At 51.0% G+C, this 26,049-nt stretch overlaps 2 protein-coding genes across 4 annotated transcripts in view; one reads left to right on the top strand and one right to left on the bottom strand.

The window, feature by feature from the left end:
* The window catches only part of PSMF1 (proteasome inhibitor subunit 1), a 46,885-nt gene extending 37,559 nt beyond the window's left edge, over positions 1 to 9,326 (top strand). The window contains exons 5-8 of one of the 2 annotated variants that reach the window (XR_014831719.1): positions 3,834 to 3,887; positions 4,954 to 5,112; positions 5,641 to 6,525; positions 8,715 to 9,326. Coding sequence is in view for 1 of the 2 variants with exons in the window: in NM_001243340.1 (NP_001230269.1) it covers positions 3,834 to 3,887; positions 4,954 to 5,112; positions 5,641 to 5,692 (265 nt within the window). In the remaining variant the exon portion in view is untranslated. Of the gene's footprint in view, positions 1 to 3,833; positions 3,888 to 4,953; positions 5,113 to 5,640; positions 6,526 to 8,714 lie in introns of those variants that run through there. The other variant, NM_001243340.1, reaches the window with a different exon arrangement.
* A 9,988-nt stretch (positions 9,327 to 19,314) lies between these two features.
* TMEM74B (transmembrane protein 74B) lies at positions 19,315 to 25,436 on the bottom strand. 2 transcript variants are annotated; one of them, XM_085003482.1, is made up of 2 exons: positions 24,940 to 25,436; positions 19,315 to 21,052 (listed from the first exon to the last, which is right to left on the bottom strand). In XM_085003482.1, exon 2 carries the CDS (start codon positions 21,009 to 21,011, stop codon positions 20,313 to 20,315), a length of 699 nt encoding a protein of 232 aa, XP_084859608.1. In that variant the 5' UTR covers positions 21,012 to 21,052; positions 24,940 to 25,436; the 3' UTR covers positions 19,315 to 20,312. The 2 variants fall into 2 exon arrangements, with proteins under 2 accessions (XP_084859608.1, XP_013840660.3); XM_013985206.3 differs by lacking the exon at positions 24,940 to 25,436 and adding an exon at positions 24,679 to 24,809.
* Between the last annotated feature and the right edge of the window lie 613 nt (positions 25,437 to 26,049).

Raw genomic sequence — 26,049 nt, 5'->3', positions numbered from 1 at the left:
ACACATCACATTAAATGTAAAATAATCTCAACACATCAGTCAGTTAAAAGAGCATGGGTTTTCACGGAATAGGAGAAAATCTTTGCAAACGATGCAACCAACAAGGGCTTAATCTCCAAAATATACAAACAACTCATAAACTCAACAACAACAACAAAACCCAACCCAATGGAAATACGGACAGAAGACCTAAGTAGACATTTCTTCCAAGAAGACATACAGATGAAAAAATGGATCTGGTGTGGCTGTGGGTATGGCGTAGGCCAGCAGCTGCATCTCCGATTGGACCCCTAGCCTGGGAACTTCCATATGCTGCAGGTGCGGCCATAAAAAGCAAAAAAAAAAAAAAAAAAAAAAGAATATGTGTATGTATAGCTGGGTCACTTTGCTCTACAGCAGAAATTGAAGGAACATTGTAAATCAACCGCACTTTATTAAAAAAATTTTAAATAAAAAGTGAAAAAAGAGCATGGGTTTTGAAGTTGGGCGAACCTAGTATGAATTCACTCTTGGCCACTTACTACTTATCTGGTTTTGGGTAAGAACACTTGCTTCTCTGAGCCTCAGTTTCCTCCTTTGTAAAATAGGAATAAAAATCATATGTACTCAGAGGGCTCCTGCGAAGATAAAATAAAATAATGTATATAAGGAGCTCAGTACATCCATCAGTTTGAAAAATAGGTTGGAGAGAGAGTTCCCTGGTGGCCTAGCAATTAAGGATCCAGCATTGTCACTGCTGTGGCTTGGGTCACTGCCATGGCGTATGTTTGATCCCTGGCCTGGGAACTTCCACGACACGAGTGCAGCCTCAATAAATAAATAAAGAAAATTAAAAGTAGGGGAGATTCGTGTGTGTTCACATTGGCAAAGTATCTTTGGAAGGACATACAGGAAAGCAAGGTCATTAGTTGTCTGTGGGAAGACCTGTCAGGCTGGAGGACAGGGCTGAGAGGGAGAGTTTTTATTCTGTAGGTCAACAGTCTCTTGTCTACAACTCTGAAAACCAAGTGGCATTCATTTTTTCTGTTTGTTTTGTTTTGCTCTTTCATAAGATTCGTGCCAAACCTTTGGGATCAAAACCTGACCTGAAGTGTCATAAAGCTCCTTAGATATTCATTGAATTCTTACTCATCTGGCAGAAATGTTAGGGTTACAGCATGGTACACAATATATGTTAGGCACACTTCTCTGACCTTTCTAAAATATGAAAAGTTCTGAATTCCAAAACACATCCAGCAAGATTATGGATCTATGTATCCTTTGAATTTCGAATGCAATCTGTATTCTTCAATCTCTGTATTCTTTTGAAATTTGAAACCGATGAAGGGCTTACCTATTCAGAAAATTAAATTTTAAAAAAATTTTAAACTAAATTTAGCATGGTGTCTTACACAAAGCAAGCTGTCAGTAAATATGGGCAGCTGCTGTTATTCCATTCTTCCAGGTCTTTCCTGTCAACAAATCTGTTCATGTCCAGTAGTACATTTCACCGTAACAGCAGACCCTGTGACTGTTACTACTTAGATTTTACATCTTAAAAGACCATGGTGCAAAGCTTTTGTGATAGACCCCTGCCAACCAGCTAGATAGTCTCCTACCCAGACCAGAGCCAGTCTCTGACTCCCAGTCCTAAGGCCTTTCCTGTTCACCAGACCAGCTCAGCCACTGGAGGACATCAGCTGCATTTGTGTGTCCAAGAGAGGCATGTTATTTTTACCTGAGAGGAGAGGAGAGTACATGGAGAAGAAACTGGTGTGGTCAGGGTCACCCCCAGATCCCTTAGAGGGCCCCTCTGCAGATGGGCCATCCTGTCCACTGGGCCCAACTAGGCACTTGTGCCTACAGTGTTTAGTGTACAACACTCTCCCGCATGGAGTTTTAGGGGCTTGATTTTAGAGACCATGGACAAAAATTAGCTTTTTTTTTTTTTTTTTTTAATCTCTCGAGCCTCATTCAGTATATCCAGGACTGAGATTATTTTATAATAGCTTCTGGGCACATAATGAGTTCACAGAGGTGTGCATGTGTTGTAGTGACACGGTGTTGAGTGTGAGCCTAAAGGATATGCCGTGACAGTTTCCAGTACACAGATTATTGGGGTGGGCCTGGCAGCTGCCTTTGACCCTCCATTGTTCTCTTTTCCTTCTCCCCTCCCACACTCTGGCCCAGGAGAGGGAAAAAGAGATGGCTCCATGTTTCAGGAGCCATCAAGACTCTATTCTTCACGGCATTTGCATAGCCTCTAGAAGCTCCTTCTGCCTGCTGCTACATAGGGGCAGTATATGGAGATGGGTAAAAGTGCTCGCTGCCCTCTGGCACCACCTGACCTGTGGAGTGAGGCAGGTTGTTGGAGGCCACCAGAAAGTTTGATTGTCAGCTCCAGTTCCCATGGCTCAGGAACAGTGATAACCTAGGTCAGGAAAAATTACTTCCCTTGAAAGCCATGTCCACCTCAATCACAATATCCTTTCCAGCCCACTAGGTATCACTAACTGGAGAAGCACCTACTTTTGGATTTTTTTTTTTCCCCAAGTTCTTCATGAATAGCATCTTACCCATAAGCTTAGATTAGCTGCCATTTACCACACTTTCTTGAGGTCTGACAGGAACCCGCTGCACCCCAGAACTATCAGGTTTGCATTGCTCACCAGGGCTCCAAGCAGATTCCAAACAGCCTTTTTTCAAATCTTTTTTGTTTTATTATATCCACATCTTTTTCGTTTTATTATATCCATAGCCATATCCTTTATAAAAAAAAATCAGGAAAGTATAAAGAAGAAACTGCACCCATGTGTTTACTGTCACTGTTTATATTTTAGATATGCTTCTTTCTAGTTTTATTTATCCACACACACATTTTTCACACTTAATTTCCTAGGCTATTGATAATCCCCCTTTCTTCCATAATTAATGCTAGAGCATAAGTGTCTTTGCACATCATTTCAAAACATTCTTAGAACATTGTTTCCATGGTTGCAATACCATCATCTGCCTAACTGGACCCAGGTTAGGGCCGGTCCAGTTCCCTTGGTTAAAGTTTTTATGATGATATTTTAATTCGAATTATATATTCTTTAAGATGGCTATCTAGGCATAAAATTATCAGATCAAAGAATGTAAAGATAAAAAGGCTTTTGAAAGATATATATTTAGGTGTATATATAAAAGCATAGACTTGATCTTCACAAAGCATACGCTCATTTATGTTCCTGGCTCCTTCAGTCTCAATATGGGCAAAAAATGGTTCTGAGTGGAGAGTGAAAAAAAATCTTAGACATCACAGTGGTTTGCGGCCATCTAATGGGCTGCAGTGCATAAACAGGGTTGCAGGATCTGTGGTATGACGATTTCATCAAGGAGCCATAATGAGCAAAAGTTGAGAAGCACAGTTTGAGCTGTATGTGAGCTCCATACCCTTGGACACTTTTAAATCTGAGCTTTTTGGTTTAGGGTTTTAGAGTATTATTTTTCTGATCTAAATGTTCTTGGTTCTTTATCCAAAGTTTAGGAATCTGAGAGAGGTATGAATAAAATAAAATTTATCTCATTACCGTCGTTCATATTTTTATCTTTCCGCATTATTAGGATGCTCCATGTTTCCCCTTTGTGTCCAGCTCTTCTCACGTAATCACCATTGTAGTATTTTCAGTGTTGGTCCGTGCCAAGGACTATTTTGAGATGGTCATGCATGATGTGGTCTCATGCAGGGGCTTTCTCTGTCCCCCATGCCTGGGAATACATTTGTGTCCCCACAGGCATCAGGTCCGGGCCTCTGGGAGCCCAGGTACCCGGCTGCTCTGGGACTTTCAGTAATTGTCCCTTGTTTGTTTCAGGAGCGATCCCCTGGGCCCGTTTGCTGTCGGGGGAGAGGACCTAGACCCCTTTGGGTGAGTATGCTGGGGAGGTGGCAGCTACACAACCTGCTCTCGTGGCTTTCCAGCCTCAGCTCATCTTCTAATTTTAGAGCTTTTCATCAGTCTCCCTTTGGGTTGTTGCCGGGTGGCTGAGAAATCGCTGCCACGTTCTGCTCTGCCATGGTCAGAGCAGTGCAGGAGGGCTCTGAGTGTTGGGGAGGAGCTGAGGAAGCCCAGTGAGCAGCTCCTTTGTTGTTCTCTGGCCCCACTTTTCCTTTTGGAAGACAGCAGCTGTCCCTTGGATGGAAGAACACCCAGGGCTTATCCAGCACAGGCGGAAGAGCACACAGTGGGCTACAAGGCCTCAGGGCATTCAGGGCTCTTCAGAGTTTACCTCACTTGATAAGGGGAGGTTCTGATCCCCATTACTCTGGTATCATTCTTGTCAAGTTCCCAACAAAGTTATTACAGCCTGAGCTATGCACCGTCTTCCCTGAGTGCTTCTAGATTTTAACCTCTGCTGCAAAGTGTCCCCAACTTGAACATTTTCAGACACGTTTGGACAGTGGGGAAACCATGTAAGTCTGCAGTGAAGCTTGAACAGTGACCTCAAAGTTTGGGGAACATCAGCTCATTCATCCAAGTTTGAGTCATGAGGTCGGTGGGTCCATGGAACTGCATGAGGAACAGAAGCTGTCGGGAGCTAGACTTGGGCAACCCACGGTCACAGATTATCTCAATCCATTAGTCCTTAGACCTGAAGTAGTACCCGTAGAGCCTTGTGATGGTTCTGCATCGCCCTTGGCAAGTTCTGGCACATGTTCTTGATCGGAGTGTCCTCTTGAGTACAAGACACGGCAAGGATCTCAATTTTGTGGGTTCAGGGAGCCCATACAACTGAAAGTGCAGCCCGTGATTGCAGAAAGAGTATGCTCTCTAGGTTCTTGCTCTTGCCTGCTTCATGCTAGAAGCCAGCCATACCTCTGCTTGAACCATCCAGAGTAGGTGTCGCAGTCGTTTTAGTCCATCTCACCACCTTCACTTCTTCTCCAACAGCTGCTTGCCACACCTGCTTACCCATCATTCCTTCTTGCCTCAGGTGTCGGAGAGGTGGCATGATTGTGGATCCCCTGAGATCTGGCTTTCCAAGAGCACTTATTGACCCATCATCAGGCCTCCCAAACCGTCTTCCTCCAGGCGCTGTGCCCCCAGGAGCACGCTTTGATCCCTTTGGACCCATTGGGACCAGCCCGTCTGGGTAGGTATTCACTCAGGTATGCTGAGAAGTAGGACCTGACGGCAACTCAGCTCAGCATTGCAGGAATGAAGGTGTCTGACAGCCCGCAGAGGGTTGCCCCTAACTCCATCCCCCTCTGCCAGGAGGCTTTTGCCTGATGCCTCCCCGGAGCCTTTCAGGAGCCCCCCATCCCTCAGTGCCTCCCGTCCCCAGCTCCCCTCAGGGAGGACTCAGAGGAGGGGTTGTTGCTCCACTTACTGGAGATTGTCTATGTGTCAGGAACTCATTAGATCCACATGTTAGCCCTTGTGGGTAGATACTGCTGTCCACACTTCACAGATACAGAAATTGAGGCCCTGAAAGATGAAGTAACTTATCCAAGATGGGAGAATCAGAATTGAGACCCAGCCTGTTGGGCTCTAGAGCACGTGCTCTTCAGTGTAGCACCACAGCATTCCAGAGGCAAGCTCCCTCCATTTAGGGCCCTGTCTGCCTGTGTGCCCCTCGCTGTCCATCATCCCAACTCACCAGCCCCTCTTTCCATTCCAGACCTAACCCAGACCATCTCCCCCCGCCGGGCTACGATGACATGTACCTGTGAAGGCCTCAAGAATGTAACATCCCAGCCTTCCCTCCACTCTCCTGGAGCTGCCACTGCTGGCCCCATCAGCAACCCTTTTCTTGTGGGTTGGCGGCAAGGAACTCTGCCCATGTGTTTGCAGGCCTGCTGGGATTGCCTCCCCACCCCCTACCAGAGCCAAGGCACATGCTGCAGCTCTTCACCTGGCTGCATCTAGGTCCCAAAGAGAAAGCAGTGTGTCTCACCACCAGCTCCTCCCCACTTCCCAGGGGAGACTCCGGCAACATATACCCTCGACCCAATGCAGTCCCAGTTGCAGCGCTATAAGAACAGAACGCATTTTGGATGTTATTATTAAGAACCAAATGTCAATACAAAAATCATGTTGCCGGTTTCCCACTCTTCTTTACTGCATGGCTCTTTCCATTTATGAGACTCGAGAGTTTGAATCTTTGAGGGTCTGAGTGACTCTTTCTACCCAGGACCTGTTCTTGCTTCTCACGCACCTTCCTTCATAAATTGCTTTGCTCCTGACACCAGTGAGATGGGTCCCAGTCTGGCTGCATGGATGAAAAGGAGTGACTGGAAATCCCATAGGCCACAAGGATGACTTTTACAAGGACAGGCACATTGCAGAAAGACTGCATCATTCTGAAAAGGGCAAAATCCTCCAGTTCCACTTGTCTGAGCCAGTCCTCTGGGTCCATCTGTGCCTGAGCAGTGACAGCCTATGAACAGAGGAATAAAGAGAACAGACCTGAAGGCTAATCTCTTTTTTGCCACTAACTTACTGAGTGACCCTAAGCAAGTCCCTTCCCTTCCCAGAGCCATGATGCCCACCTGTGTAATCTGAGGTGAGCCTTTCTGCTCTTAAGTGGTCTAATGTCTGCTTCTGTGTATGGTGACCCCTAGGAACTGGGGCAGAAGGAGAAGAAGGAAGGTTCAGGGCTTTGTGTGGTACCCGTGGGGCCCAGACACAAGCATAACAGAATAGTGCTGAACTTTGGGGCAGGTGGGGAGCCCAGCAAGGCAGAGGGCGGATGGAAGAGCTAGTGCTGCAGAAAACAACCCGGGAAGGCATTTTGCCCCCAGGGAGCCCCAGCCTCTGGCCCAACTGGCCTTTGGTGCTCTCCGGATCCTTTTCAGCCGGAGGCCTGGCAGATGTGGTCAGTGATGAACTCCTGTGCCAGAGTGGAAAGGGCACCATGGAACACCAGGCTCAGAGGCCAGAGAGCGAAGCACTAGTCACTTTCACCCCACAACTAGCAGTTCGGCCGTGAGTGGATCCTTTGGCTTCTTGGCTCCCTGGAGTCCTTCCCCTTAATTAGGATGTATTATTATTCTTTCATGGGCACAGGGCTACCAGAGCCTTCCTGTAGTATCTGCCAACATGCTGTAGCCTCGGCCTCTCTGCTCTGCCCAAGAGTGGGTTAGTGGTAAACTAAACAGGCGTATGTGCCCAGGGTCATTCCAAGAGGGAGGCTGGGCCTGGGTGGGGAGGCTAGCATGAGCGGGCTCCCTTGGCATTTCTGGCACTGGTTTCGTAAAAGACCACCCTGAAGTTTTTAGAACAGCTCTGCTCTGGAGAAAGACCCAGAGGTCCAGCAGAGCTACAGATGCAGTCATCAGTAACCCTCCTCAAGAGCAGGCAAATGGGTGGCATGTTTTTGTTTTGAGATTGGATCATACCTTCTACCAAAAGGTCTTGGGGCAGTTTGTTCATAAAAGCATTTTTTATTATAAAAAGCATTTAAAGGAACATCAGATCAGAGACCATCAGGCAAGCAAGGTAGGTAGGTAACTTTTGAGGACCCCGATTCAAGGAAAAGACAAGATTGAAACAATAAATTTGCCACTTAGATTTTCTAAGTAGCAAAGGTTGATAGGATAGTTGTACATAATTCTGTTTTCTAAAAACAGAAATTTTAATGATTCACATGCAGAATCAGTTTTGTTTGTTTTTTTTGGCTGTGCCCACAGCAAAGGAAGTTCCTGGGCTAGGGATTGAACCCAAGCCGCAGCAGCAGCCCGGCTGCTTAACCCTTGCACCGCAAGGGAACTCCCAAGAATCAGCCATTTTCTGAGTGGGTCTCCTTGCATCAAGGACACTGAGGAATACAGACAATGTCTTAGTTATGCCAGGTGGGGGCGGTGAATGGGGTCTTTAGGAACTTGCAGGTAAAGCCGTCAGCACACAGTGTATGCCTGCGCCACTTCCCTCCTTGCCACGATCATCACCAAGCAGCCAAAGGGAATGATTCAGGTATATATTGGAGCCTTAACAATAAATATCAGCACTTAATAACCTGTTCCTCTTTATTAAAAAATAACAGCTTTATTGAGATATAATTCACATCACCATAAAGTTCGTGTATTTTAATGTGTGCAGTTCCGTGGTTTTTAGAATATTCACAGTGTTGTGCATCCATCACCATATTTGATTGCTGAACATTTTCATCACCTCAAAAAGAAACCCCATACCCATTAACAGCCGGTCCCCATTCCCTCCTCCCAGCCCCGGGTAATCACTAGTTCGTTTTCTGTCGCTAAAGATTTGCCTATTCGGGACAGTTCTCATCTGTGGAAACACACAATATGTGGTCTTTCATGTCTGGCTTCTTTCACTTGACATTTTACTGTAGCATGCATCAGTAAATCCATTCCTTTTTCTGGCGGAATACTATTCCTTTATCCATTTGTCAGTTGAGGGACAGTTGTGTCCACTTTTTGGCTATTATGAATAAGGCTGTTATGAACATTTATGTACAAGTTTTTGTGTGGTCATGTGTTTTCACTTCTCTTGGGAGTGGAATTGCCAGATCCTATGGTAACTATATTTAACTTTCTGAGTTGCTGCCAGACTGTTTCCCAAAGTGGCAGTACCATTTTTTTACATTCCCACCAGCAGGATGTGAGGGTTCCAGTTATGCCACATTTTCACCAATACTTGCTAGTCCTCTTGTGTATAGCCATCCTAGTGAGTGTGAAGTGGTAACTCACTGTGGTTTTGTCCTCTATTTTAAGAAAAAAATTTTTGATCCAGGCCAAGCAAGGCGGAGACCAGAGACAGTCACCCTTGTGGAGCAGACTGTGGCTTCAGGAATAGCCACCGTGGGATGACCATGGCTAGTGAGCCACAGAGGAGTTGGGTTTGACTTTGGGGGATGGTTCAGGGCTAGATGTGACACAGGACAAGTCCTGTCTGTAGGGAAGTTGCCATGACCTTTCCAGGTCTAGCGAGATTCATGACATCACTTCATTGGTTTGAAATTTCTTGTTGATCCAGTGGCTTACAAGTAAAGTAAAGGTCTGGTTCTACATCTTTGTCTCTTGGTGAGTTGCCATAGACCACATGCAGGTCTCTGACAGTCCCCACACCCCACCTTCTCTTCCTTGCCTTGCCTCATTCCCAGTTCTTAGAGCTGGCTACATTTCTCATTGCATTGCATTTATCTACGCAGTCATGCGCTTCTGCAACTTCCAGGCCAGTACCTGATGACATATAGTTAGAAAACAGGTGCAATCCCCATAGCAACCTCATCCTTTGGACCCGAGCCTCTTTCATGACCTCCCTTTCTATTCTCATTAATGACATTCTGTTCTGTTGGTGATCCATGCCTCCTCATAGAAAATAAAAAACAGAATCTGTGGAGCAGTTCGTATCTGTCACCTAATCTTGTCTACATTGGTACAGTCCCAGTGAGACAGATCCCACCACCAAGGAGAGGAAAGACCCCACACATGCACATTCTCTTCTTTCTCTATTATGAAACTTAACATGCTTGTGAGCCACTGTTGACTTTTTTGCACCAAAAGATTCAAAGGCAGGCATCCAAGTCCCCAGCCCTTGTTTGTCCTTGGGATACCACAAGGCACACCCTCATTTACTCCAGCTGTGCTGGTCCCTGAATCTGACCCAGAGAGTGGATCACAAGAAGGAGTGGCAGGCAGTGAGGATAGCAGGCAGAAGAGTGGCAATAGCAGGGTGACCAAGGATAGACCCTAGAATGCAGACAGCTGCAGTGACATGAGGTTTGAACACCTCATTAGTGGCAGGGCCTGGTGGGAGGTGCAAAGTGGAAGGCCCAGTCTCTGCCTAGGCTGATAGTGCTGTCTAATAGAGGAGACTAGGTGACCATGGGACAGGCCATGTTCCATTCGAGCCACAGAAGGTAAGTAAGTAAGTGTTGTGAGTGTGACAGGAGTTCTGAGAGAGAAGAGAGCAAACAAACTTCTTCAGCTTTTTGAAACAAGGTTTGGATATAGACATCAGCAAGATCACATCGTCATTGCCTTGATCTGGAGGTCAGAAATTCCAGAGCCACACAGCAACCACCTAGATCTGCAGCAGGAAGTCAGTGCCCCTCATACTGCCACCCTGACCCCCACTCAGCTCAGTTCAAGTGCAAGCCTGACTTGCATGCATCTGAGAGTTGGAATCCATATCACCTCTCAAACTAATGCTGCAAGGGAGCCTGGGAAAATGTTCTTGTTCCCTTTTCCTGCCTCTCCCTTCAGGAAGGCACATTTGGGACAGAGGTCCCGTGTGTCTGTCTACTGCATGGGCTGTGATGTAGATGCGTACCACAGCCATGCTTCTCCAGCTTGCCCAGACCTGCCATCTCCTGAGATGCTTGCTCAAAGTACATAGTAGATCCTGGATTCCAACCCAGACCTAAATTGAAATCACTAGGGAAGGGCCTTAAAGTCCATTTTTTACAAGTTCATCAGTTGATTCATGTGACCAGGCCAATCTGAGAATTCCTGAGAAGGGAAGGCAAGAGTTCATCTTTGCTACTCAAACCAGCAGCACCAGGAGCATCACCTGGAAACTTGTTAGAAATGCATAATCTCAGGCCCCAGCCAGGCTTATTAAGTGAGATTCTTCATTGTAACAAGTTGCCCAGGTGATTGATGTGCACTTTTCAGTTTGAAACTCTCTGGTGTACAAACTTTATATATTTTTCCTTCACCTAGATATCAGGTGGAAAGAATCAAGTCAAGTCAGTTCATGGATAATATGATCAATGCATGCAGGAACCCCCTCATTTTAAGTTTTTCCAGTTTTAGCCCCTGTAACTTCTCCATTAGTTCGCCCATACCACTCAAATGTATTTCATATGTTTTACAATATGCACGTACCCTTGTAAAATAGCACGTTGTATCTTCATAACAACCATGAGATACTATCCTCATTTTCTTGACCAGAAAAAGAAGGTTTGGAAAGGTTCAGAAATTTGCTCAAGGCCAAACAGGAGTCTCAGAATCAGGCAGGCATGGGTGTGACTTCCAGCCTTCCCTTGCCTTGTGTGTGGCCTTATCTGGAAAATGAGCATTGCCTCTACTTTCAGGATTGTTGCTGGAGTCAACCAAATAAGGTGTCTTATAAATAGCAAGAGCTCGGTAGGTGCCAGCTATCATTATTACTGAGGCCATATGGGTAGATAAGACTGGGGGCTCATGGAGTTCCCGTTACGGCACAGCAAAAACAAATCCAGCTAGTAACCATGAGGTTGTGGGTTTGATCCCTGGCCTCACTCAGTGGTTTAAGGATCCAGTGTTACCATGAGCTGTAGTGTAGGTGGCAGACATGACTCAGATCCTGCATTGCTGTGGCTGTGGTGTAGGCCTGCCACTGTAGCTCCAACTAGACCCCTAGCCTGGGAACTTAGGCTGCCGTCCAGTGCAGAAAACAAGCACAGATCTGGTGCCCCTGGTGTGCTAGGCTTCTGGTCTCATGTTGTACACCTAACTATTCCCAAGATAAACACTGTTAGTAGCATTAGTGGAAGTGGCGCTGGGCTTATCCCTCCAGGGGTGGCAGAACTGTGATGGGGACCTGGGTCAACCTAGTTCTAAAACCAGTGGTTTTTTTTAGTAGAACTGCTGTACTTAGTTCTCACCCCTTGTCCAGATGAGGAGTATGGCAAAACGCATTCCTAAAGCTGGAAAACCAAGTCAGGACTTGGATGCAAAAGGGGCAATGCTGCATAACCCCCCAGGATGGTCTAGGACTCCTAAGTCAGTCCTGTTGGTAAAGTATGTCTCATGTTTCTGAGCACTTCTATCTATAGCCACAGCACCCAAACACCCAGGTAAGGAACATCCGAAAGCACCCAGCCCAATCCCCACGCCACAGAGAAAGGAACAGATCCACAAAGCCGCTCTGTAAGGGTGAGCTGATGAGAGACTCCACTGGGCCACAGAAATGGCCTTGGGCTCTGTGCAAGGCTTTGTCACCTGACCCCAAAGGATGCTCACCCCAGCCTTCTGAATTTTTCTGAGCTACTTTCTCCATTGAACAAGTGAAAAAGCAGACCCAGAGCAGTTGAGTGACCTTCCCAAGGCCACAAAGACCACAGAAATCCTAGCCCAAGGCTTTCCTACTAGACACTACCCCACACAGCCGTGTTGCTTTCTGGGTAACCAAAATACGAGAATCCTCCTCCCTCGCTCTTCCTTTTCTCCTCTCAGTGAAGCTGTGTCAAGAGGAAGGTGCCATACAGGTTCAGCACCCTGGCCAGCGCCCTCCTCTACGCAGCTGCCTGAGGCAGCCTCTGGGCGGGGTAGGCTAGTATCTGCTGCTCCCCAATCCAGGATGGCCCTCCCCTGGGAACAGGCAGGCATCCCTAAAAGAAGGGCACCTGGACCTAGGAATCCCTCCTCCAAGACAGAGCCCTGTCCTCCCTCTATCCCCTTCACATTTGAATCACAAGAGCACAGTTTCATCCCGTGGGCTTCTTGAAGCCTATGAAGAAGAGTGGGGCCTGAGCCATGGGGCCCCTGGGCAAGTCCCACCCCTCCCTTCGTCCCCCCCCCCGTAGTAAAACGGGAATAAAGGCAGGCTTGACTCCCTCCAAGATCCTGCTGCTGATCTGTGTGATTCCACAATTTAAGTAGGTCATGGGCTTGACTGAGTTCAGTGCTGCCTCAACTGTCCCCTTCTCTCTCCCACAGAGCTTTCCAATTCATTTCTAAACCACAAGCCTCCAAGTAGCAATCCACAGCCCAGATCCACAAACATACACTGACTGGCCTGCATATTACTGAGCCTTGACTCTGCTATTTACCAGTGACCATGGGAAAGTCACTTAATCTGCCTGTGCCTCAGCTTCCTCATCTGTAAAATGGAAGTAATAATAGCACCTGGTCTCCAAGATGGTTGTGAGATTTAAGTGAGCTAGTAGATGTAAAGACTTAGAAGAGTGCCTGGCATAGAAAGAACACTCTATTTCATGAAAAATTTTGATGGCCTAATGTGTGTACCCCGTAACAGGTTCACTGGAATGTACAAACATGAAGTGTTTGCTTTGGTCCAGTTGACCTCTGTCAAACCCCCTTCTCATCTCAGCATCTAGGTCCCAACCAATAACAAACTGGTTGCTTAGCTTTCCAACTCAGTCCCAGTCCCGTTTAAAACTTTCCAACTTACATCCAGTTCCAAGAGATCTCCCCTGACCTCTCTTGAACCCTTGCTCCTCCACTATGGTGGGGTGTGGAGAAGGAAGGGAGAAAAATAACGTATCTCTTCCCCAGCCATGATGGTTGGGTGGGATGGGAGGTGCTCCTACTCTGCTTGGTACAGGGGTTTCCGTTTGTTTTCTGATGCTGGGGTCTTCAGTAGACAACATGCATAATTTGGGGTGCTGTTGAGAGCTCTGTCCTGGACTCTAGAGAGTGATAACGGTCTCTCTCCAGTCCACCGGAGGCCGTCAGCCCATATGCTCCTGGAGGAATATGCTGGGCTGCCTACCACCTGTGCCGCCCCCAGCTCCAGCCTACCCTTTCCTGCCTCTCAATCTTGAAGCCTTGGAACACTAGGGTCCTCCACTGCCTTCAAGGGCCTCAGAACACTGAGAGGGGGTGCAGGCCTGCCCTTTGTCCTCTCTGATTCCCAGCACCATCATGCCTTCAAGCCAGCATGGGCTGTTCCCACAAGCCTCCCACATCAGAAATTCTCTGGGTCAGAAATAGACCTCGTCTCCATGTTCACAATCACCTGTGAGTCCGAGAAGGTACTTATCAAGCCCTTTCAAGAATTCTTTCCTGGAGTTCCCATCATGGCTCAGGGGAAACGAATCTGACTAGTATTCATGAGGATGCAGGTTTGATCCCTGGCCTCGCTCAGTGAGTTAAGGATCCAGCATTGCTGTGAGCTGTGGTGTAGGTCTCAGACATGGCTCGGACCTGGCGTTGCTGTGGCATAGGCTGGCAGCTACAGCTCCAATTCAACCCTTAGCCTGAGAACCTCCATGTTCCACAGGTGTGGCCCTAAAAAAGGGGGGGAAAAAAAAGAATACCTTCCTGAGTTCCCTTATGGTGCAGCAGGTTAAGGATCCAGCATTGTCACTGCAGCAGCTTGGGTCACTGCTGTGGCGTGGGTTTGATCCCTGACCTGGCAACTTCCACATGCCATGGGCATGGCCAAAACAAGAATAATTTCCTTACTTTCGTCATCTGTTTGTCATCTCTTTGGTGCTATACCTCCAAAACCTAGCACAGAATGGTGCTCTAGTCTTTGCTGGAAGAATAAAAGATCTTGGATGGGAAACACTCAAGTGGTCTGCAGGCCTCGTAGCTCAGTGAGCCTCCACCTGGGAGGCAGTCTAGTCCACTTCCTGAGGACACCCCCATCTCTATGAGTGACACTTAGTAAGCCCTGGACCAGGGAGGGGGTTTTGGATGTCTGGCCCCAGCAGGTGGCCTCTCATTGGACACTCCCTTGTCCTCAGTTCTGGCGTGTCACAATTCTCAGGCAGTGGGATAATCCCTTTCAGCATCCTTTTACCCATATAAACGTCCAGATGTCCAGCTGCTCTTGAAAAATCAGGAGCCCTGGCAACCCAGAGCCCATCCACCACAGGGCAACAGCCAGCCAGCTGGAGCAGGCGCCCCTTTAACCCTGCCACTGCTGTTCAACACCAGCTGCTTCATTCGTGAATGTCACCTGCCAAGCTTTACAGGCATTTGCTTTGGGGCCCCTGCTTTCATCTCTGACGGGGGAGTGTGGAGGCTCTCAGAGGAGAGTCAGGTGGCTGGTAGGTGAGTCAGCAATAGTAGCAACTCACCTGTGGGTGCCTGACCCTCAGGAGTGGCTTTGAAAGAAGATATAGACACAGGAATGAAAAAAGAGGTTAGGGAGAGACTGGACAAAGAGAAGAACTGGGAGAGAGGGAGGGAGGGAGGGAGAGAGAGAGCCTTTTCTGAATGTCCTTTACCCTAAGTCATTATTGGCTCAGATGCCCCGCCACCCGGAAAGAGGTTGGCATGGCAGCCGTCTTCTTCCCCTGTCCTCCCTGTTCCCCTGGGGCCCACTTTCCTGCCAGAAGATCCTTCCGTTCACTAACCTTCCCCCAGGCCCAGGAGAGCAGCAGCTGCCACCTCAACCTTGGCAGCTCAGGGGCTGAGAAGGGGCAGGCTACAGAGATGGAGACACATCCTCTGGCTGCAGCTGGAGACCACAGTCCCATGGACTAGCCTCCCCAGTGCCAGCGTCACCCCTACAGTGCCCGTGCCATCAAAAGATTCTTCCTGCCACACACATCTGCAAGCACTCACAGGGCTAACAGTGAGCTCTCACCATGCACCAGCCCCCAGGTATGTGCTAGTCCAGTATAAACTCTAAATCCTCACAACAACCCTGTGAGTCAAGGACTGTGGCTGTCCCAGTCTAGAAATGAAATGCAAGCCCCCTGCACTTCGGCACGCCTCATCTCAACACTCCAGTAGCCCAGAACCCACAGGCCTGCCACCCTCCCCTCCCCCTCCCCGGTACACACCAGGCTGTTTCATGCCTCTGAGCCTCTGCTCAGGCTATTCCTCTCTGCCCAGAATACCTTTCCTGCCCCCATTCTCACCCCACACTGGATACTGCCACACTGTTTAAGAATCCTGTTCGGTATCACCCCTTCCAGGACCGCCTTCTCTGACCCCAGCTTAATCAGATACCTCCTCTGTGCCACCACCTTCACCCACCTGGCCACACATACACAGCCCTCTCTGCACTGTCCTTTTTCCCCAGACAGTTCGTGACCAACTCCAGTGCAGGGCCCCTGTGTCCCCAAGGTGCCTCACCCAGGGAAGAATGCAGATTAGGTGTGAATAACAACAAATGAATAATTCGGTGAATTACTAAGTACCAGGCACTTAGTGCTTTACAGGTGTCATCTCATGTACTACTCACTCTGCCTTATGGGGAAGGTGCTGTCAGTTAGATGAGGAAAGAGCGGCTCAGGGGAATTCAGAATCCATTCATCAGACTCCAGAACCAGAGCCCTGATACTGTTACATGATGGGCAATCCTCAGTGGACTCCCTACATAAGGAGCTTTGCCCCCAAGCCCTCTGAGACTGGAGTACGGAGAAAGCTCAGAAGTGCTCTCCCCATCCCTACCGGCCCCCCCCCATCGGGAGGAGGGAGACAGTAATCCCGCCCCCTTGGTACCATTCAGATCTCCTGGGCCTGCCTATCTGCTGAAGGACAACCCACCCAGGAACAGGTTGGTCTGGGAAGAGGGTGCTGGTGCCAAAGAAAAGGAGATTCAGCAAGGCCAGGGTTGCTGTCATCTTTAGCCAGCTCTGGTCCTTGGGGCACGGGTTCTCCTCCAAGGAGAGGGGTTGGAAGCCTGAGAGCCTCTTGACTAAACCCAACTCCACTATGCTCTTCCCTGAAGAGACTCAACACCAGACCAGCAAATGCTAACATACCTCCACTGACAAGAAGCTCCCTACCACACCAACCCAGGCAAGATCTGAGCAAGCTTCTCCTTCCTTAGCTGAAACTTAACCTCCTCAGGGGACCTCAAGAGGAGTCCCTGCTCCAGGAGAAAGCAACGGACCCAACAAGAGGACATCTCCTTGACTCTGCCAGTGCCACGGACACTCCCCTCTCCTCCCCTACAGAACCCTGCCTCCTGTGGCTTCTTCATAATGCCTCCTTTCCTCCCCTCATCTTGCTCCTCCAAAGCTCTCCAGACATGGCACCATGGTCTTAACTTTGGAAAGCCCTCTTCTTATGTATCCTGACCCCTCAGTTCCCAGAGAAGGAGAAGTGGGAAGGTTTCCAGTCTCACTCTGGAGCATCGGAGAGGTAGAGTGACTTGCACAAAGGGCCACAGGGAAAGAGTGTCTACCAGGCAGAAGGAGCAGCAAGTGCAAAGGCCCTGCGGTAGGAGCATTGCCTGACAATACTGAATGTGCCTGTAAGGAGATGAGCGTGGCTGCAGCGGCATGAGCAGAGGCTAGGGTGGGAGATAAGGTCGGAGAGGCATAGGCACCAAACTGTGTAGGACTCTTAGAGGCCACTGTGAGGGAGGGACCTGAAGCTTATGCAATGTAGGAAGCCATCCTTTTTTAAAAAATCAAAGTTAAAAATAAAATTTGAGAGTTCCCGTCATGGCTCAGTGGTAACGAACGACTAGTATCCATGAGGATGTGGGTTCGATCCCTGGCCCCACTCAATGGGTTGGATCTGGAGTTGCCATAAGCTGTGGTGTAGGTCGCAGATGTGGCTCGGATCTGGTGTTGCTGTGGCTGTGGTGTAGGCTGACAGCTGCAACTCCAATTCGACCCCTAGTCTGGGAACTTCCATATGCGGCAGGTGAGGCCCTAAAAAGACAAAAATAAAATTAAAAATAAATAAAAATAAAAGTTTGACTCAGGGCCTTGGAAGGAGCCTGTGCAAGTGACAGGCCTGGATGGTAAATCCACCCTGGACTGGCGAGAATGGTGGCTTTTGCCTGGAGAGGGAGGGAGGGAGCCATAGGAGCAGACAACCTGACCCAATTAACCTTTGAATAGGATCCATCTGGCTGCAGAGTGGAACACGAACTGGGGCGGAGGGTGGGCAGGAGCGGAATTAGGACACTGATGAGCAACCCAGACCAGGCAGCAGGGGCCAGATTCCAAAGGGGAAACCAATGAAATGGGCTGACGGGTAGGGGGAAAGGAGAGAAGAAAGTCAAAAGGGTCAACTCTCTGCTGTTTTAGGCCCAATCCAGTTCCCCCCAACTGGGGTGGGCAGAATACTGATTATGGAGCCTGGACCTCTACCTTATCTCTGACTTGCACCCCCAGCCCACCCCTCCAGCACCAGGAGGCCGAGGCCAAACTTTCATTCCTCTTGCTTCACAAAGAAAACAATACTTAAGATGCTCAGAGTGGTAAAGTAACTTGCCCAAGGTCACACAGCCAGTAAATGACAGACCACAGTTTCAAGCCCAGGCTTTACCAACTCCAAAACCAACATCTGTCCCAATACTCCAGGCAAATTGAGGTCTGGGGACCCTAGTAGCATGTCAGGTGGTAGATGCAGTTTCTGAAGGTGAAATACATTCCAGCTACCACAGGGTCCCCTAGGACCACTTCACAGCTACCCTCAAAAACGTCTGCAAAGAAAGCTCCCGGCACCCTGTGCTACGCTCCTTCCTAAGCCTGATCCACTGGCTGGGAATTCTCAGCTATAATCTTGGGGAAATGCTTTTGGCATCACTCAAGTTTTCTTAATTCATTGACAAACTAATGATTGCCTCCATCCATGTCACACATTTTCTAGAGGAGTTTCTGCATTAGGATGCAAAGCTGGTTTCTCTGGCTTAGAGAAAAACCTGAGATTCCTGGGATTTAATCTTCTAACAAACAGATTTAGCCCCTAAAAACAATACACTGCATTTAAACCGATAGGAATGGATGGTCCCAGATGCATCCGCTCAACAGGTTTAGTCTCCAAATATGAGTCCCCCACTGTCACAATAATCATTTGGCTTAGATTGATATTTTTTATTATTATCATTATGGATTTGAAAGCTTTTAGCCCATCATTTGGGATGTTGGAGTCTACCTCCTAGAATGGCTCATGCCACTCTCTGTACCCACTGCTCGCTTGGAGCCTTGACTTATTTATCTTTCACCACCTAGAGGCATTGTTCTGTGGCATGTAGAAGTTCCTGGGCCTGGGATCGAACCCATGCTGCAGGTGTGGCCTGCACCACACCTGCGACAACGCTGGCTCCTTAACCTGCTGCACCACACGGGAACTTCCAAAGAGGCTTTGTTCTTTTCAAACCACACCCCTTCAACACCAGTAACAGAACCTGGCAGGCGGAGCTCGACAGCACTTGTCCCTTCCAGCCCTCCCCCCAACCCTCTGCTCCGGTGAAACCAGCCAGCAGGAACAGAGATTTGATCCGTCATAGAAGGTGTGAGGTTACACTGCCCAGATGTTCAACCTACTGGCCTGAAGGCTCAGGTTACAGATAATCAGAGCTGCTCTAACCTACAGGCCCCAGGCCCACTCCCCCCTCCCCCACCCCCACCAAAAGCAAGTTAGCATCCTTGATCCTTGGCCCACAGGACCAACCAACATGGAGAAAGAAGGACATGCCTGGGGTCAGGAGGTTCACTGAAATGACCCCTTTAGAATCCTCACCTCTAGGGCCCACTTCCTTTCCTTCTCAGTAGGTTAAAAGAGAGTCTGGATGGAGCCTGAAAACACTCGACAAGAGAAGCAGAACAAACGGTGATCAATATGGGGCTAGAGTTTCCTGGCCACCAGAATGTAGATTTCTCCCCAGATAAAGTGGGGCTGCACTTCACTGCTGGGGTCAGGGGCGGGGATGTTAGGGGAAGAAGATCACAAATTCAGCATTAAATTTTTTTTTTTCTTTTTCTGTTACTTGCATAGGGTCAGGCCCAAGAAACATACTCAGAAGGAGCGGATAATGAAGCCCACACCATGTCCCTAAAAATATAGCACAGCCCTCAGCCTCTCTTGTTTGAGAGAATCCCCTGTCCAGGGAGTGAGTGAAACTGGGTGCATGACTTTGTAAAATGTGTGCTAAGATCTAGCCGCAGCAGGTAATTCGATCCCAAGGCCAAAAGCAGGCTATAAGAAACTTCGAACGTAGCCTGGCCTAACCTGGGGACGCAAGGGGTCCTTTAGCAGGACCAGGTGAGATGCTGACTCTCCGAGAGTGATGGCCACCAAAAGGTCAGAAAATGACACGGAGAAGGATCAGCACCTGCCAGACACGCCCCTCCCCTGAGAGTGGCCAGATGCAGATACCTGGCTCCCACTGTACACAGGAGTCCCTAAGGCAGAACTGGAGGGGCCCAAGGGATCAGCCACGCCAGGCCTCTCATATCAGGGTCAGGAGGACTGAGGCCTGGAGAGGGGAGGTCATCCCAGTGCTGGCTCTGTCCCTCATCAGGAAGCCACCTCCCACCTTAGATGGTTGGGGCTTCATGAAAGGGGTCCCTCCAAAGTCGCCCAACACCCATATGTGGCTGAGGAGGACAGCAGAGATCCCGGAATTCCCCCGGGCACAGGGAACAGGATGGGCAGCCTTTCAAACAGCTCTCGCTCCTCGGAAATGCCAAGAAACCTCATCCTCCAAGGGCAGCAGTTTCCAAACTTTTGTATTTTTAGCAGCAGAAGCCATCCTTCAAACAAAACCTTATGCCAAACCTCAAGCTACGAAACAGATCAGGGGCTGCTCTCCCCAGGAGCCCGGACCAGGCCCCAGGCTCCCCCTCCAGCACCCATGACTCCTTCCACAGGGCCCTCTGCAGAGCTCAGTCTGAAACCCAGACTTGGGGGCCTCGTAGCCTGGAAGCTGAAGCAGCCAGATAGGGTGGGCTCTTACTTAAGACCCCTGGCAGGTGTGGCAAGTCTCTGGGATGGGGATGACTTCGTTCTCCACCAGGGCCTGGCCCCCATCCCCACTGAGCTGTCTCATGCGCAGGTTGATGGAGCCATAGGTCTTTCTGGTGCCCCTGCCTGGCACGAAGGTCGGCCTCCGGTACAGCTCGCCCTTGCACAGAGAGACCATCAGCAGCACAGACAAGAGCATGCCGCCCACCGTGAGCAGCCCCAGGCCTGCGATGATGCACTTGTCCAGGTGGGAGCCCAGGCGGGCGTAGTACATTTCCAGCCGTTCCATCTCCCGTGCCGACACTGTGTCCGGGTTGACGCGGGCCTCGCGGGGGATGGCGTACGCGGTCACCACCAGCAGGATGCCGCTCACCAGGAAAACCAGGGCAGAAACAAAGCCGTAATCCACCGGGCGGCTCACGGGCTCCAGGCCTGGCCCCTCTTCTGAGCGCAGGGACAGATCGTCCCTCTGGGACCGCAGCTGTGAAGGGACGCCCCCCGGGGGGCTGGGGGAACTGCCCAGTCTGGTGTCCCCAGGGTTCTGGAAATGGGTCTCCTGCTCCTCGGAGGAGAAACAGGCATTCTCCACACCCTCCCGGCGAGGGGTCGCTGGACCCAGGGGAGCTGGTCTCCTTGGGGCCTGGGGACCGTTGCTCAGTGTCTTCAGTTCCAGACCAGGGGGAGATGCCATTGGGAAGGCGGGCCCCGGCTCATCCCTCGGCCCCTTGGCAGCTAGAAGAGAAAACAGAAAGTCAGTGGCATTTAACAAACCTCAACCAAGAGCTGGGAGCAATGCGAAGGTGAGTCCGGCACGGTTCCCACCTGGAGGAGCCTGCCACCGCTGGGGGACAGGGGGAAACGGGGAGGCAGGGAATAAGACAGTGACAGAGCAGTGCCTCCTAATCCTGGCCAGGATCCCACTTCCCCGCTGGTGGGCATCTGGCTTTGAGCCATTCCCATGTCCCCTCGGGGCCTCAGTTTCCCCATATATTAAATGACAATAATACTTCTACTCCCTACATCATGGGGCTGATGTAGGGATTGAGATAACCTATAGACAGTACTCAGAACAGTCAGTGTTCAGTAGGTATCAGCAGTGAGCTGTTATTCTAACGCAGGGAATCTAAATAGAGTAGATACCAGGTTCTAATCCCAGCTTCGCCACTGGATTTTGGTCAAGGGATGTGACTTTGCAGATTCAATTTTCTCACCCATTAAATGGGAATAAGCAAAATGCCTCCTCCATAGGGTTGTTGTGAGGACTGCATAAAATAAGACATGTAAGGCCGCCATCAGTTCCATTAATGGACACTGTTGTGATGAAGTGACTGGGGCCAGGAGAAGGGGTAGAGATGAAAGTGGTTGTGGGGACAAAGAGGACAAAGTTAGGACAGCTTCTGGGAGTTGGGAGCATTTGAGCCAGACCTCCAAGGATGAGTGAGAAATCCCTAGGCAGAGAAGCAGGGACAAGGGCACTGTGGAGAGGGGGAGGGGGTGGCTAAGAAGTCAGCAGGGGACCAGCTCTCTAAGGACTCTGAAAACCAGGGCCAGGGAGGCAAGGTGCAGGGGCCGGCAGGGCTGACATCTGCCTCGGTTTCAGAAAGCTCTCTCTGGCTGCTGAGGGGGAGGACAGATGGGGCGAAGAGGAAGAGGGTGGAGGCCAAGGGTCCAGGGAGGAAGCTAACGTGGTCAGGCGAGGCCTGGATGGTGACTGAGAGGCAGAGAGAAAGGAGCTTATTTGAGAGCCATGACTGAGGTGCAAGCCAGATGTCCTTCTGTAAACGGGAGATGGGAGGACCTGGATAAGGATGAGGACGACGGAGAGGGAGCTGGGGAGAAGCAGGGAGGGGTACTCTCTGCTCAAAGAGGAGCTGCCCTGCGCAAGCACCTGAGCACACACTCGCACAGACAGACAGAGAGCACGTGTGCCAAAAGATACCTTACAGCCCGTGGGCCATATTTGGCTCAAAGAAGTTTTGCTTCTTTGGTTTCTGGTCTGATTTTTTTTTTTTTTTTTTTTTTCCTGAAGCAGTTGCCAATGGATAAAAAGCAAAAGAGTTCGCACTTTTAATGATGGAGTCCTCCCTGGGGCAGATCCAGTGCTTCCCCCTTCCCCCAGCCCCGCACAGCCCCCACCTGGCACATAGAACTCCTGATCTCACAGCAGAACTATTCTGTTCCCCCTAGACATCCATGGGTGTCCTGTGGGTGCAAAGACCCAGGGCCCCAGGCACCCAGACCCAGTCCCCAAACCGCAGAAACACCCCTAGGTGCAGAGCGGCTCACAGGCCCTGGTGTGTCTACACACATGTACACAAGATTCTAGACCTTTCTCTGCATCCCCCTGCCCGAGTTTATTTTCCAGTACTCTGTGCTTCAGTGTGTGTGTGTGTGTGTGTGTGTGTGTGTGAGAGAGAGAGAGAGAGAGAGAGAGTAAATGAATGAAGTGGAAAGTGAATGAAATGAATGAATGAATGAAATTCAAAGAGCCTTAGTGCAAGTAGGCACGTTTTTCGATCTTTCTGATCTTCCTTCCAACATGGACTTGCATCAGACACCTCCTCTTAGCACACACAGAGCCTTTCATCTGAGTACAAAGCCTGTTTCCACTTACAACCCATCTCTATCACCACGTCCCTCTTTCCTGAGGTCCAATTTAATAAATGTTTACTGAGCACCTACAGTCCCCATTGAGCACTTCACTCAGGAGTATCCTGTCTAATCCTCACGAGCCCCACAAACAGGAATTACTATCTCCATTTTACAAAACGTGCCCAAGATCCCATGGCATGGATGTAGGGGCCAGGAGCTGAATGCAGGTTCCCCAAGAATTATCACCTAAGAGCCTGCAAACCCACACACTCTTGCACCAGTGGCATCACTCCGCCCTGCCTCCCTGGCTCTTCCAGGCCTCACCTGTAGATTCTCTACTGTCTGCCACTGTTTACAGCAACCATGAGCAGCTTGAGGGCACGTTTATGTCTGGGTCCTCAGCCCCCTGCTCAGGGCTTGGTACAGCCAGCCCTCGGGAATGATTCGAAGGCCCAGGCAGACATCCTTCTCACTTGCAGGATGGGCCAGGCTCTGCCCATGCTGCTCCCACTTTCCAGTAAACCAAGAGGAGAGGTATGTTCATTGGCTTTTCAAACTCTTGGCAACAAAAGCATGTTCCTGAGTGCCCAGCCACTAACAGGGACTGGCAGTCACGTCTCTGGCTCAGTTGGTGTCCAGATGTGGTCCCCCACCCAGGTCTTTAGCATCCTCCACCGAACTCAGCCCCCAGAGTGGCTTAGGAACTCCCTTCTCAGACCAGCACACTGATGCTTCCATATCCCAGAAGAAACCCAGAGCACCCAAATTCTGGGAGTAGGGCTCTCTCTAACCCGGCAGGAACCCAAAACTTTTTCCTTAGGATACCAGTGGGGATAGGGTGAGGGTAGAGAAAAGGAAGGTTCCCTCTCACCCAGAGTTGCAATGTGTCACACACAGGTTCAGAAACACCCACCACTTACACAAGGGTCCATTATCCTGTCAATTACCCCAAACTTAAGCAGAAACAGACAAGCTGACAATGACTCTAGTGTCCAGGCTCACTCCGCACAACTGTATCAGTTAGACTCCAATGTCATCTGCAGTCCAACAGGACCTGAAAGGCACACCCGGGTTCCACACTCATACCCCCAAGAGGCTTTTTCCACATTCAGCATGCACAGACTTGGGAAGCTACGCAGTGACCCACAGATCCACAGACCACACTAGCACCCGGACCCCAGGAAGGGACAAGGCACACACACGCGCGCGCACACACACACACACACACAGAGTAAACTACCCACAGGACTGCCAAGATCTAAGCCATACCCACCAAGATCCACTCTGGCCCAGCACCCCACCCACTGGTGCGCACTAACAAGCGGGAAGACAGACGCACAGCGGGCGTGGGTGAAGCTTCACAAAACCCAATCGATAGACTCACGCACGAGTTGTACACAAAGCCTCGGGCGCGCATATACGTCCACGCTGTTATACCCAAAGTTCTGCGCAGAAAGCCCCAGCATCCAGGCTGCCCGCCACACCCGCGCGCCCGCCAGCCAGCAGCTCACGCCCCCTGCTCCTGCCCTTGACCACAAACATCGCCGGGCCGGGCCGGGCCGAACCGGGCCAGGCGGCGCCGGTAGCAAGCCGGTCAGGCGGCCCAGGGAGGCCGGGCTCCGCGAGGACCGGCGTGCGCCCGGGTTCCCCAGCCGCGTGTCCTTCGGCCGGGCCGCGAGGTCAGGCTAGCTCTCCTTGGCCGCCCCTCCCCGACTCCGGCCCTCGGCCTCCCGCCGCCCCCCGCAGTCCCCTTCTGGCGTGCGTACCTGTGCTGGGCCTCCCTCCCCGCCTCCCCACGCGGGAGGCGAGGACGCTGGGCAGCCGCCGGGCGACGGCGAGGGCGCGTCCTCTCCGGGCGCCCACCCGCCTTCCCGCAGCCGGCGCCCGCCCGCCGGTGTCTGTGCTGCGGCGCAGTCCGGGAGGGAGCGGGCCCAGCCGCCGCCGCCGCCGCCGCCACCTCGTCCTCCTCGGCTCCCGCCCCCTTCCCGGCCGGGCCCGGCCCAGAGCCGCTGCCGAGGCGCACGTACCTGCTCGCGCCGCGCGTGGCTGTACCGCGGCGGCCTCGGCCGCTGGGGGCTCCGAGGAGGGAGGGACTGCGAAGGGGCGGGAGCCGGGGATCGCCGAGCGCAGCGGCTCCAGCTCCGCCCGCAGCCGGCGAGGGCGCCCGTAGAGTTAGCGCGGGGAGGCACTGGGAGGCGGGTAACCGACTGGAGTGAGGGGGGGAGGACACGGCTCCATCTTCCTCCCCCTCCTCTCCGGGCAGATCGGTTTTACCGACACCAGGATTTAGGGAACTGATGCCTAGAGCCCGCGGCGCCTGGGCGCAGGGGCGGGGCGCAGGGTGGGTGCTGAAGGAGACCCCTCCCCCGGCCGCCAGCCCTACCCCTCCGCTGGGGAAACCCTAGAGCGCGGAGCCCCCAAGCTTCCTCCTCCCCTCACCTCCCCTCACCCTCCTCGCAAGCACACCGCCCGCGGGTTGGACCCAGGGTCCCCTCCGTGGTCGGGATAGTCTTCTCCGGAGCGTGCGGCTCCGTGGCTCAAGGGCGCCACCTGAAGGCCAAAAGGAAGCCTCTGACACATTCCGCCGCCCCCGCCGTCCCCCACAAGCCCACACCGCCTTTTTCTTGCTCTTTCTCTGTGTGATGGTGCGGTGCCCAGCGCAAGTCGGGTGTGATCTTGGAGCACTGCCAACGGCCACACACCCTCACCCTCCAAAGCCCAGCTGCAACGTCCCCTCCCCTGGCAAACCAACTGGCTGCCCCCTACACTTCCTCGCCCAGGAGCCCCTCCAGCTGCATTCTCTTTGCCTGTGCATTTGTCCTTATCTGAGAGTTGCGATTTGGGGTAAGTACCTGCCTCCTTCATCGAACTGGCAACTCCTAGAGGACAGGGCCCCTGTCTGATCCCCCCAGAGCCCAGCGGTGGGTGTGGGTGACCGGGTGGACAGATTTCACTCTTTCGTCCCTTAATGGGGCTTAGATTAAGGTGAGTCAAGTGAGGTGCCTAAGAGGCAAACGTTAAGGAGACACTCCTTCCTTGGGGGCCCAGGTGGAGCCCACAGAGGAGTGTGGTCTGAAGATCCCGGGGTTTTCAGAAGTCTTTGTGGGTGGCTTACCCTTGTGGCATCAGGTAAGTTT

Source organism: Sus scrofa, chromosome 17, assembly GCF_054392235.1.
Source record: "Sus scrofa isolate SSC_HxYL_T2T_F1_AM1 chromosome 17, Sscrofa_HxYL_maternal_Yorkshire_Landrace_v2.0, whole genome shotgun sequence".
NCBI lineage: Eukaryota > Metazoa > Chordata > Mammalia > Artiodactyla > Suidae > Sus > Sus scrofa.
Note: the sequence above shows the minus strand (reverse complement) of the source record. Positions and strands in the feature narration are given on the sequence as shown.